The following is a 13,069-nucleotide window of genomic DNA, read 5'->3' on the forward strand; positions in this document are numbered from 1 at the left end:
TGAGTTTGGAGCCTCAGCCTGCAGGGAAGGGGGGCTCGGGGCAGACTGCAGCCTATGGGGTCTACGGGCCACACGGAGCTTTCTCATCCGCACTCTGGACTCAAGAGGCTGGCTCTGAAGCCTGCCCTGCCAGCAAGATGACAGCGACACCCAAGGGTGGTGGGGGCCAGGGCCCATGGAGTGGTGTGGCAGCCACACCAGAAAAGCTGAATTACCTGCCAACTCTTCAAAGAGCATGTGTGGGGGGTACTGAGGAGGCAGGCTTCAGATTCGAGCCCCATAAGAGCACACCCACAACGGGCCAGGCCAGGCCTGGGTGCTCACCCAGGATTCCTCCGAGGAATTCACACAAAAATGAAAGAATCTACCAACACGGGTGCAGGGCTCAGAAGCCTGCAGGCCAACAGGACCCCTGGGGGGGGGGTCCCTCACAGTCCCTTCCCCTACTGCTAGGACTCTTGACAGTCTGGTGAAGGTGGAAGTCTCCGGAATCTGCACAGAGACCCTTTCACAGTTTTCCTTTCTGGTGACCCACACATGATGTACTGTTTTTGGGGGGGGGGTGTACACAAAACTCTGGGCTTTAGGGGCCATCTACAGGCTTTCCCCCAAGTGGCCGTTGGAAGCCATTTCTGATTTTCTTCACGTGCACTTCCTATCCAGTCTAGGGGGACAAAACAGGCGCTTGGGAAAGGGGGCGTTTCTAATGCCTCCCTTGGCCAGGCCTGGGCAACCTCAACACAGGCGACCCCTAGATCACTGACTGGCTGCACCTCAAAATGCTTAAAGTCTTTTATTTCTGGTTGCTTTTAAAGGGATAACATGTCCAACATAACAAAAATAGCTGGAAACTTGCAGAATCTCTTAGCCTATAGCTCTTTATCCATGGACAAATCCTCTTGGATTTTAAGGACTATACTTGAAAACCTGCAGAAGAGAGAAAACGGTCTTTCAGTATCTTGTTTTCTTTTGGGGCCGTCTCTGTCTCAGCTTTGTCCCTCCAAGTGTTCCTGCTCCTAGGTGAGACCTGCCTGAGTGGGCTGCCACCCGTGGAAGCGCCAAGGCCTCTGTGTCCCTGTGGCTGCCGGGGTGCGGCCGGGCGGCATGGACAGCAGCACGATGCTGTCCCGGCGCCCTTCTGCTGCCCTGAACACGGGTACCTCTCCAGGCCAGAGAGGCCCAGTGGCATGTGGGGGTCATGGGTGGACTAGGTCTCTGAGGATCACTTCTGGCGGCATCACCTCGCTCTGCCAGGACTTGGGTGTCATTCCTGAGGCCTGGGTCCCTGCTTTGCCCAGCCCCTGCCCTTTCCGGTGGCATTACCGTCTGTACATTAGTAAGCACAGAGCTCCACAACAGTCTCTCAGCAAAGGCACTAGAAAGCTCAGCAGTGGCCACCTCGGCTGCCCCTCTACTGAGGTAGGAAACAGGGCTGAAAGAACAGCGAGAGGGAGGCGGGTTAGATAGCTGTCAGGGCAGGGGGTCACCGACCCCGGACTCCTGTGGTCCCAGCACCCAAGGGGGCAGAATCTGGGACCCCTGGCCCTGGGCTGGAGTGAGTCAGCTATAGCCTTGCTTGCAAAGGACACCCCCCCTGAAGCTCTCGCCAGCCTTTGCATGGCCTGGTCCTTTCTGGCGAGTTTCTCATCTCACCAGCCCGGGTCTGTGCCCGCCTTGTGTGTTCTCCAGAGTGGCGGTGTGCACAGCGGCCAGGGAATCAGTTCTGATCTTCTGCAGAAGGCATGTGCCCTTGGTGCACACTTAATACGCTCCCAAAGCAGAGCCACGCGCCCACGGCCCTGGTTGCGTTTGCATGTTTGCCAGGACTCGGGCCCACGGAGCGGGGTGGTTAAGTTCCGCAGCTGGGCCACGCCACTGAAGCCTCTCCTACTGTGTGTTTCAACAGACTGGGGGCAGGCCGGACCAGCAGATGATGACATTCTATGACACATCATCTACAAAAAGAACTGCAGATACTATCTGGAACTACGTGAGTCAGATAGAATCAGGGAGTGTGTGCAGAGCCGCACAAAGATCGCGACGGACGCTGGCCCGGAACAAGTTCCAAAAGCCCTAGCCGAAGTTCTCGAGGAGACAGGACTTTGTCACCTTCTGTCATGGCAGCCCTGTGGGACATAAGCGATCGGCCAGCTGTACGCATGCCTCTGTCATCTATAAGGGAGGAGACTTGAGAAGGGCACGCGCGTGGCTCTGGGCCTGTAGTTCCCACTCTGGGCATGGGGGACAGGGGTGAAGAACGTGGGGGGATCAGGCCACCCCTCGAGGGAACCGCAAGGGAACCGTTCACGCTGCAAGCCGGTGTGCGCTCACATGTCAAGGGGGTGACCACGGCACCCCTCACGGTGCAGCGAGGCCTGAGGGAGGTGGTAGAGTTGAAGTGTTCAGTTAGCTAGCTGTTTTTATTATTTAACTGGCATGTGTGGTCCCTGGAACTTGGGTCCAATGAGGCAAGAACTGAGGATTTTCAGTTCCACGAATCTTCACACGGCAGGGGGGGGGGTGGTATGTGGCAGAAGAAACGGCTCAGCACCACGCAAAGCAAGGTTCTTTCTCGTGTGATCGGTTATGACTGAAGGTCTTAGGAGTTAATAGACACAAACATCTAAGTTTAAGGGATTTATATGCAAACAGTATATGAAGGGTGCCTGGGTAGCTCAGTCAGGTAAGCGTCCAACCCTTGATCTCAGAGTTGTGAGTTCAAACTCTGCTTTGGGCTCCACCCTGGGTGTGAAGCCTACTACAAAACAAAACAGAACAGAACAAAACAACACAACACAACAGTGTGTGAGGAGGCGGTGCTCTTGTTATCTGTTATGTTTGGCTCGAGAATGTGTTCTATTAGTTTCTTGGCTAGGGGGTTGAATGTATTGGGTGGAACCAAATGAAAGTGTCCTTCTTAAAGACGTGCACTGGGATAGACTCATGGAGGAAGGGCAGCCGACGGCCAGGTGTGCATCCAAACAGGTGGCTCCCCTAGGTCTCCCTTCCTCTGTCCCCAACGTATCCTGTGTGCGTCTGTGTGTACCTCCGTGTGTGCACGTGTGCTCCCCTCTCCAGTTTAGATTCGTCTTTTCATTTCCAGAAGGCAACTGCTTCAACAAAATGCTTGGAAGTGATCTTGGCACTGAAGGAAGTGTCTGTCTTCTTGATGGAAACCCCCCGACAAGGGGGCTTGTGAGGCCTCGGAGGGGCTTCTCAGATGGGCCCTGGTGCCCTCTGTGTTCCCTTTGTGCTTCCTTGCAAATGCTAAGCTAATGTGTTTGATGCTGAAATCACCCGGCTGTTCTGCGTTTATAGTTTTCACTTATTATGTTTTTTTAGTATTATTAATATTTCATCATAAAAGTATTGATTTCCTTTAACTAAGAGACTTTAAAGTTTGCTGCATCCTTAAGCATGATTTTATTATGTCTTGGGGCCAAATGTTTTTTCCTTCCCCCCACCCAAAGGAATTGTTCCCCTTTTATATAATGTGTGTCAAGAAGAAAAAAGGAATTGATTCACAGAATTCTGCCTTATAGGCAACTTTTAAGGAATGTATATAGTAGGAAGACTGGAGAGACCTCTCCTAAACGTGACCATGGGGTCTCACTGTTAAGCCTTTTCCTCTCTAGAGGTTAAGAGCCAAAGCACAAAATTCATATTAAAATATGAGACAACTCAAAAAAAAATATGAGACAACTCTAAGAGAAGCTAATATGGGACAATTAAGACAACTTCAGACATGACCTCGAAGCTTAAAAACTCCTTGCAAGTGCCCCGGGATTCATCAAAGCCTCGGTTTTCACAGTCTTCCCCCTTCCTTCCTTTCAGAAACCCAACAGAAAGCAAGGAGACATGCTGCTGGGTTGGGGTTGCTTCAAAGAGGCTCTGCGTCCCCCCCATCCGAAGCACTGGGGTCAGAGGCCGGCCACAGAGAAAGGCAAAGGGTGCCCGGTTTTGCAGAACGTGTCCAGGAAGCAGGCCCAGGGCAGGAACTGGCAGACCGAATGAAGCTCTCTGAAATATTTAAATATTGAACATCCTTTTTCTCCTTCCTTCACATTTATTATTAACTTGGACCCACATCACTACGTACATTGACTTCATTTCTTCCCAAGAATCCATGACCCAATGGACAATGCTCGGGGCCGGCAAGTGGGGGCGGGGCTGAGATTTGGGGTTTTTTTCTTTCATACCCTCGCTGGAAATCCTTTACGGTCAGCTTGTTTTTAGAGCCATGAATTCCTGGAAACGTCTCAGCCTTTCAATGACCCCTGGCGCCCGAATGCAGATGATTAGTGCCCCAAATATTGACAGACTGGACTTTTTCCCCTTCCCAACAAGGGAGCAGTGTCGGCGCGAGGCAGCACGAAAAGAGGCTGTGGCCACCGGACCAGGGAGGTTGTGCAAACGTCATTCAGACAGGCACTCTATTGTTTGGGACCGTGGTTCCCTCAGCCGGGCCCAGGGAGAAACAATGCCTGTGGTGTCGATGTCAGAAGTGCCTGTTTTAGAAAAACAAAAACAAAAACAACAAAAAACCAGAAAAACAAGAAATCTGTCTACAGCTCCCAGACGTCCTCTGCTCAGTTAGGAGACACCGGGAGGAGGCTGGTGGCGACCCTGCTCTGACACACGAGGCACATCAGATCTCAGCAGCCTGGGCCAGCAGCCAGCAAACTCAGATCCCAGAGCCGCGGCCAGGCGTCACTCCTTGTGAAGAGGAACCTACGGGTTTGGAAACATAAACCTAAAATCTTTCCAGAAAACACGGCAGCACCGTTTCTCGGGAACAAGTAAGGGGGGTCAGGGTGGACCATCTATCATGCCCAGGCAGAACGCGGCCGCCCTCCTGTCAAAAAGAAGCTCCTTTGGACCCGCCAGCAGGGTAAGCTGGTAGTAAGCATTTGTTTTTCCTGGGCTTTTATCTGTTCAAGTGAAACTGTCCCAAATGACCGGCCTCCAGATTCCACTTTCTTTTAAAAGACAGTACTACATTTGAGATCGATGTTTTCCCCTGAAATGCTGGCTAAATTTATCCTTCCCTGCATCCTGCTCTCTGGTCTCTGCACTAAGCTGGCGAGCAGCGCGGGCCCGGCGTTGCTGAGGGAAGCATCTGTCTTGCAACACTCGCTCCTCGCCGGGAGCACGCAAGCACCTCGCCCCGGCCTGTCCTTCTGTTCACAGCATGCACCAAATCCCCAGTTCTCTTCCAGATTCCTCTGTCGCCTCATTCTCTCAAGTCTCCGTGAGTGAAGCCCCCGGCTGCCTGAGCTCTCATCATCTGTCCTGAAAAGCCATCAGGTTGGCTGGCTTTGAACGGCTCTTGAAAACCCCCTCCCCGGCCTCCTCTCCCCAAAGTGGCTGGCTGAGTGCTCATTATTTGATTGCCTCTCGAAGTAGCAGGATGATGTAGCTGCCGTGGGCTTCATGGACTGAACTAAACCAGAGAACTTACTTCTGTCTCCTGGTCTGGCTTGGCAAACTGCCCTGTGAGTGAAATTTCACTGATTGATTTAATGCCTGATGCCCAGAAAGCCCAGGATTTCTGAAATCTCTATTCGCATATGCGGCTGCAAGAGAACAGGCCCCAAACAGACACTTTGGGCTACAGCTTCTATTCTGCTGTTAACCTGTGGACTCTCTTTTTGGCAGGAATAAGAGATAAAATAAGAATGAGGCCAGAGGGAGAGAATGCACGTGCCCCTGCCAGCGGGCACGCTGGGGAGGGATTCTGCCTTGAAGCACCAGGCAGGCTGGCATTTCTGGAGGGCCCCACTGAATGCAAGTGTGGGGTACAGGTGTGGTCAGCTGGGTAGCCCCCACCCCGCTCTGCTGTCTGGGAAGCAACCTGGCACGGTGCTACCAAGAGCCTTAGATATAGGCATTCTTGCTGATCCTAAGAAATGGTTTCCAAAGGAGTAACTGGAACGATGGACAAAGATTTCTGTGTAAGGAGACTCATCACAGGTGAGGCATACAGTGCAGCGGGAACAACGTGCATAGCCACTAGGAGTGGCCTGGCAAAGTAAATTTCGGTGAAACTGCAGACTGTTAAGACTTGAATTGTGTCTCCCCCAAGTTCTAATGCTGAAGTAACCCCCTGGTACCTCAGAATATAACTTTATTTGGAAGCAAGGTCATTCTGCCGATGGAAGTAGTTGAGATGAGGTCATTAGGGGCGGGGCCCTAATCCAGTGTCAGTGGTGTCCTTACCTAAAGGGGAAATGCGACACCAAGGCGTGTGGCTGGGTGGGGGGGGAGATTGTCCACGTGAAGATGAAGGCATAGACCAGGGTGACGCTTGGACAAGCCAAGGAACCACAAGACTGCCAGCAAACCACCAGACGCCAGGAGAGGGGCATGGCTCCTCCTGACCTCCTTCAGAAAGAGCCAACCCTGCCGACACCAGCTTCCAGAACCGTGAGACAAAACATTCCTGTTGTCCTGGTCACTATGTCCCCAGCACTTGGTGACGGCAGCTGTGAGAAGCCAATACTCAGACCATGGACTGCTATGCAGCCATTGGCAATGACGTGTAGGAAGGGGTATTTGGCCACACAGGGACGGGCTTCTGAGGGCAGCAGTGTCGTTCAAAGAGAAACCCCACAGCCCAGCAGCTCTGAGCCTGGGCTGCACGTGTGTGCAGACAAGAAGGTCCATCGCAGTGCAGTCTGGGATAGTGCAAGCCTAGAAACGACCAAATGCCTAGCCCAAGACACCCGTGGGCCCACACTATAGAATACCACACAGCCACAAAAAGGAAGGAGCGAAATCTGTACCTGTTAACACGGAAAGATTTTTACTCACAGTGGTGTCTGAAAATCAAGCTGCAGAAGGATATTCAGAATTCCAATTCTGTGTAGGTTATAAGGGGGGGGCAGCCCAAACCATAAGACAATTACAGATCCATGACCCCTTCTCTCAAACCCTTGAGGCTAGACATGTTTTAGAATCTAGAGTCTTTAAGGCTGAAAAGACCGTGTGGCACACACACATATATTATGTCACACCCTCAGATGGTCTCTGTCAGCTAAACCCCAAAATACTGCATTTCTGCAGGAAAAAACCCCACATATATTCGCAATAAATGGCGTCTGCAACTCTTATAAATAGGCTACAAATAGTTCAAGGCAGGTTTTGCCACCAAGTGAGTTATGAAAAATCTTTTCATTTTCAGTGCTGTTTGGATTTCAGAATTGCAGAGAAAAGGCTGTGGCCCCTTCCTGTCTGTTGGTTATGGGCACACGGACAGAATGCAATGGCATGCAGAAGGATTTGGAAGGAGAGGAGACAAACTATGGGATGCCTGGGGAGGGGTGAGAATAGGGAAGAGTACTCACAGGGGACTTAAGTCCCATTTGTAATGCTTTTTTTTTTTTTAATTTTTACTTTTTTTAATGAGGAATCAACTCATGTATTTCTTGGGTAGCTAAAAATTAGGGGAAAAAGAGAGAAGAAAGAGAAGACACAGATAAGAAGAAAGCAGAAATATCAACAATGCCTGTCTCAGGGGCGGGAGGACCGTAGCAATTTTTTTCTTGTACCTGTACGATTTCTAGCGACGAGCTTCTGCATTCGGGTCTGAGTGCACACAGATGAACAGTGTGGGCCTACGGTGATGGCAGAACAGCTAACTGGTGACCGCTCCCCTCCCTCCCTGTCATCGGCAGCTCATCCCTCAGGGCCCTGGTGACCTTGCAGGGTGGCTCCTGGAGTTGCTGCCACCGCCGCCCCCCGGTTGCTCCTGCTCCCAGACTCTGAGCACCTCCATCACCATGAGATATGGCCCCTTCCCGGGGCACTGCTCACACACTGGCCACTTTGATTCATCATCTCTCTTACTCTCTCTGTCCTTTATTTTTCTGCCCTCATTGGCCTTTGATTGCTTTTCGGGAGTTTATCATATTGAACTTTTATCCCTTTCCAGGAAACCCTATTCTTTTTTTCTTCCCTTTCACAATTAATAAATAATTGCGAGAGCACTTCTTTGGACAGAAGCACATCCTGCCTCCTAAACAGAACAGCTGGAGTGTTTCTTTTGGGCTCCTCTGGGCCTCTGAAGGGCACATCACCTGTCACAGAGAAAGAGCATTTTGGTCTGTCGCTGTGCTGTGGGGGAGGCTGCCAGCGGTGTTCTCATTGTGGGAGCTGCTCTGGCCCCCCAGGACCAGGACCACTGTGCTTTCCCAGCTCTCCTCTAGGGAGGGGACAGGCAGGTCGGGGGCTGGCCAGGGGTACTGATTGCTGGGGTATGGACAGGGGAACAGAGGTACAGTATAAGAGTTACAATGTGGGCTTTGGAGACAGACAGATGGGTTCAAATCCTAGCCTGCTGCCACTGGACTGTTGCCTTGAGTTTCCATTTCTCTGGGTACAATATGGAGGAAGTAATCCCTACCTCACGCACAACCACACCGAGCACGGGGATTGACATGTAGCGATTGGCTGATAAATAGCAGCAGGCACTGCTAAGCCGTAGCTCCAGCCACAGCTCTGAGCACTTCTCTCCAGACAACCTTCACCAATTTCTACCACGCAAGGAGAGGAGCACAACTGGCCCTGACCATCTCCACGAAATAACGTGGAGACTTTCGGATTACATTTCTTTAAAGCCACTGGAGTGAGCTGGACAGAGTGGGGGACATATCACCTAACCTGCACCAGGAAGGGACTCCCGGAGCAACAAACAGGTGTTGTTCACCTGTCTTCTGTCTCAGATCCACAACACAAATTGCTTGCCACTTCAGAGGTTTTCAACAAATGCTCAAAGCAGTGATTTTAATACCTACTTTCTTTCCCAGAAGCCTTGCTTCTGAGGTCAGACCACAATCAACAGAGATTTCTGGAAAGGTATGAAATGCAAACTTATCTCATAATTTACAGGAAAGGAAAGGGAACAGGAGACTATTTTACCAGTAAGAACAGAGTCTTTTCTTCAAAGTCAAAAATAAATGGAAAAAAAGGCAAATTTTAGGGAAGAGGAAGGGTGCCAGGTAAGTCTGCATTGCATCAAGGTTTCCAGATTATTCCTGTGTGGCGGGTTCCAACTTTTTTTTCCACATCTGGACTGCTTTAAGGAAAATGCTGCATAAATTGGACTATTTCATGATCAAATAGGATACAAATAAGATAATCTGGTCTTTAGAAAAAGATGACAGCTTTGTGACAGTCTGACTAGTTTAGAACTGTTTTTAAACACTGAACAGCTTTTGGGGTCCCTGGGTGGCTCAGTCGGTTACACATCTGTCTTTGTCTCAGGTCATGATTCCAGGGTCCTGGGACTGAGCCCCACATTGGGCTCCCTGCTACTCAGGGAGTCTGCTTCTCCCTCTCCCTCTGTACCTCCTGGACTCATCCTCTCTCTCTCTCTCTCTCTCTCTAACAAATAAATGAAACCTTTAGGGGCGCCTGGGTAGTGTAGTCATTAAGCGTCTGCCTTCAGCTCAGGGCGTGATCCCGGCGTTCCGGGATCGAGCCCCGCATCAGGCTCCTCCGCTATGAGCCTGCTTCCTCCTCTCCCACTCCCCCTGCTTGTGTTCCCTCTCTCGCTGGCTGTCTCTATCTCTGTCAAATAAATAAATAAAATCTTAAAAAAAAAATAATTAAAAAAATAAATAAAAAATAAAAAAAATAAAAAATACAACAGTCTTCTCAAGATATACCTCACATACCGTATAATCTACACATTTAAAAGCTTACAATCCAGTGGTTTTTCGTCTATTCACGGAATTGTGCATCCATCACTACAATCAATTCTAGAACACTTTCGACCCCCTTCTAACTAGTTGTGATTGTAACTTGCAGCCAGGGTCTACAAACACATTTACCCCCCATTACACTAATCGGTCTCTAACCTGGCCTTTTAAAAAACCTCCAACTCCAGATTCTGCCATTTGTTCTCCTGCATGTGGCATAAAACATTTTGTTCTTCACATCAGGCCTGAGCCCATGAACTTCTATTCCGAAAGAATTCATCAGAAACACGTCCTGGGTCAAATTCTTCCTTCCATGCTCTTTGCTCACACGGGAAGAGACCTGGGTCATTGCTGGGAATGCCAGGCTGAACCCCTTCCTAGGAAACAGGACTGGGCTCTGCGCCCCACTTAGCTGGCCAGGGTGGAAAATATTATCAAAGGGGAATTCTGTGCACGAACTGGTAGCAGGTTATCACCTGGACAGCAATGTTTTCATTCCTTGGGAATTTGGGGAGCCTGTAGGCTCACGCATCAACGGCTCTCGCGTCTGTGTGGACTCCTGTCTGGAATGGATTCCTGCCCAGCCTGGCTCCTCCACTTACTCCAGGCCAACAACCCTTCCTCAGAGATGCTTTCCTGGACTTCCTGTCCAGGTCAGATCCCTTTGTTGCATACCATCTCAGCTCTCAGCTGGTTCCTTCAGGGCCCCGATCAGGGTTGACATCTATAGCACCCACAGTACCTGGGAGCTCCAAAGGGACTACTCTGTTCAGCATACATGGTGAACAACGTCTAACACATAAAGGGGGTATTAAAGATTTGTTGGTTCCATCCGTACATGAATTTTTCTCGCTCTTCCTCTATATCCACCCACCCATCAGGCCACTCATCCACCCACCCCCCATTCATCCATCCATCCACCTACCCATCCATCCACCTACCCACCCAATCAATACTTGCCAAGCACTGCCTATATGGTACATCTCCCAGTGCAGCTCCAGGAGCTGGGCATTTAGCAGAAAACAAAACAACGTCTGCTCTCTTGAAGCTTATAGTTCAATAATGGGCTGGGGAAGGACAGGGCATGGGGTAGGCAGACAATGAAGAAATAGAAAATGTTGGGTGGAAAGGAATGCTATGAAGATAACTGAACAGGGCAGGGATATTTTGGAGTGCTGGGAGTAGGGAAGCACTGTGAGTTACACATGATGGTCAGAAAGTACCGAGAGACAGAGCTCTGACAAACAACCCTAAGGCAGTGAAGACAGAGCCATGCAGGTACTTGGGATGAGAGCACTCGGTGTAGGGGCTGGAAGGCGGGCAGGCTGGGCCATGTCAAGGCTCAGCCGGGGGCTCCTGTGGCTGCCCTGGAGTTGGCCAGGGGGACAGTGAGGAGACGTGAGGTCTTGAGGGTCTAGACTGTGTGGGATCTTGGGAGCCAGTGTAAGGAATCTGGCTTTCATTCTGAGTGAAAGGGGAGCCAGTGACAGACTTAAGCAGAAGACACACATGATCTGACTTACACCTGAAAAAGATCTTTTTAGCTACAGAGATGGGAACAGACTGAAGAGGCCTGGGCGTGGGGGTTGGGGGTTGAGGGCGAGGAGGTGGGCGGAGGTTGGCAGGATGATCAGGGCGATTCTGAAGGCCACAGTCAGGAGTCAGCAAACAACATCCTGCAGGCCAAATGCCAAATACTGCAGTGGGCCTGTTTTTCTAAGTGACTTTTTTTTTCACTGAATGGGGCCATGTCCGCTCATTTACATATTATCAGGGGCTGTTTAGCTGCACTGGTAGAGTAAAACTGTGACAAGCAGCACATGGCCAGTAAAGCCTAAAATTTTGACTGCCGGGCCCTTTAAGAAAAGTGAGCCAATCCCAGCCCAGGAGATGGGATACAGTGGTGGGAGGGACTGGACCCTGACCGCATTTCGCAGGTGCACTAACAGGCCGGGTGAACTCTGGCCCTGGAATGAACAAGCGCTTGGGTCTCCAGCTGCTCTATGTGACAGCTTGTTTTCAGCTGCTGCTTCTTTCCAGCCAAGTATAGGTCATCACATCCCACAGGCAGCCCAGCCTGGGGCTGGCCCCCATGAATGACCCTGTCTTCCTGCTGCCAGGCTGGTGTGTGGTCAGTTTAGAGGGCAGCCTTTAGCACTAGCACCCTCCTGCCCCAACCTGAAGCCCATCAGGAGCTCCTGTGGGCTCCTCAACGAAGTCCAAGACAGTCAGCCCTGCACGGGAGGTCATTCCCACAAGGCCTCATCTCCTGCTGCCTCCTGCCCCACACATCTCAGGCCACTTGCAGGACCCACATGCATACCATTGTTTTCATAGCCGAGAGCCTGCCATCATCTGCCCAGGACACCCCATGTTTAACCCGGTCCATCCATCAAGACCTTCCTCCGGACCCCTCCTTATCCTCTGATTCTGGCTGGGCTGACATCCCTTTCCTGGGCTCCCACACCATTACAGCAAGGATGTGCCTACGTAGTGACAGTGCGGTAGGTGTGGTCTTCCCCAGGACACCATGAACTCCTGGAAGGCAAGGCCCATCCAGAACCTTCTACTCCCCAGTTCTTGGCGGAGCATGGTGTAGAGGAGTGCCCGTGATGGGGGTCCTGAAAGCATGCTTGAGCACTGGTCTCTCCTGAAACTGGGCCCAGGGCATCAGACAGATCTGCTCCCAAACCCTGAACGTCCCAGTACTCCAAACTCACTAGGGAGCAGCTGCTCTGATGGAGGAGAGAGCCTGTCTGAGAATGACCGCAGCTCACCAAGCTGTCCGTCCATCTCTGGGGTTCAGTTAATGGGGCTGGTCACTGGAGCGCATCAGATCTATGATGAAGGGACCTCAGTCATGCTGAGCCCCGTGCTGCACAAGCCAACGGTAGGATCACAGTGAAGATTTGTGGATTAAAGAAATGACAATCAGGCCACAGCATCTGACCCCAGTGGTCACTGAGACCCTCTTGTTAAGCCACCTAAGAGAAATTTAGTGAAATCTCTTCATCTCTAATAGTGTTCTCAAGACTGGAGGGCCTTTAGAATGAGCCAGGGAGCTTCAAAAAACACCAATGACCTTCTCCTCACTCTGATTTAACTGGCACTGGGCTTTTCAAATTCTCTCAGGCTGATTCTAGAAATGTGTAGCCAGAGCTGAGGGCCACAGGCAGGGTTAAGCTGGTTCAGCCCAGGGCCCCAGGCTGGAGAAGATCTTGCATGGGCTGGGACTCCATGCTTCTAAAAGGCTGCGCCTCTGACCCCCGGAAACTACAAGGACAGGTCCCGTGGGGTTCTCTGGCTGACCGAAGGGGTCCTAGCTGACTGACTTTCTGACCACCCAGCTGGCCATCTCACAGAAGCTG

General features: G+C 51.1%; 1 protein-coding gene across 6 annotated transcripts in view; it reads right to left on the reverse strand.

Annotated features, from left to right (window-relative positions):
- CLEC16A (C-type lectin domain containing 16A) overlaps nt 1-13,069 on the reverse strand; it is a 201,126-nt gene that overhangs the window by 21,690 nt on the left and 166,367 nt on the right. For 2 of the 6 annotated variants that reach the window (XM_040635327.1, XM_040635326.1), the window contains exon 22: nt 779-927. The exons of the other annotated variants lie outside the window; for them this stretch is intronic. In XM_040635327.1, coding sequence (XP_040491261.1) covers nt 870-927 — 58 coding nt within the window. In that variant the 3' untranslated portion in view covers nt 779-869. Of the gene's footprint in view, nt 1-778; nt 928-13,069 lie in introns of those variants that run through there. 6 annotated transcript variants of the gene reach the window in all.

The sequence above is a fragment of the Ursus maritimus genome, unplaced genomic scaffold, assembly GCF_017311325.1.
Source record: "Ursus maritimus isolate PB19 unplaced genomic scaffold, ASM1731132v1 scaffold_2, whole genome shotgun sequence".
NCBI classification, from domain to species: Eukaryota; Metazoa; Chordata; class Mammalia; order Carnivora; family Ursidae; genus Ursus; species Ursus maritimus.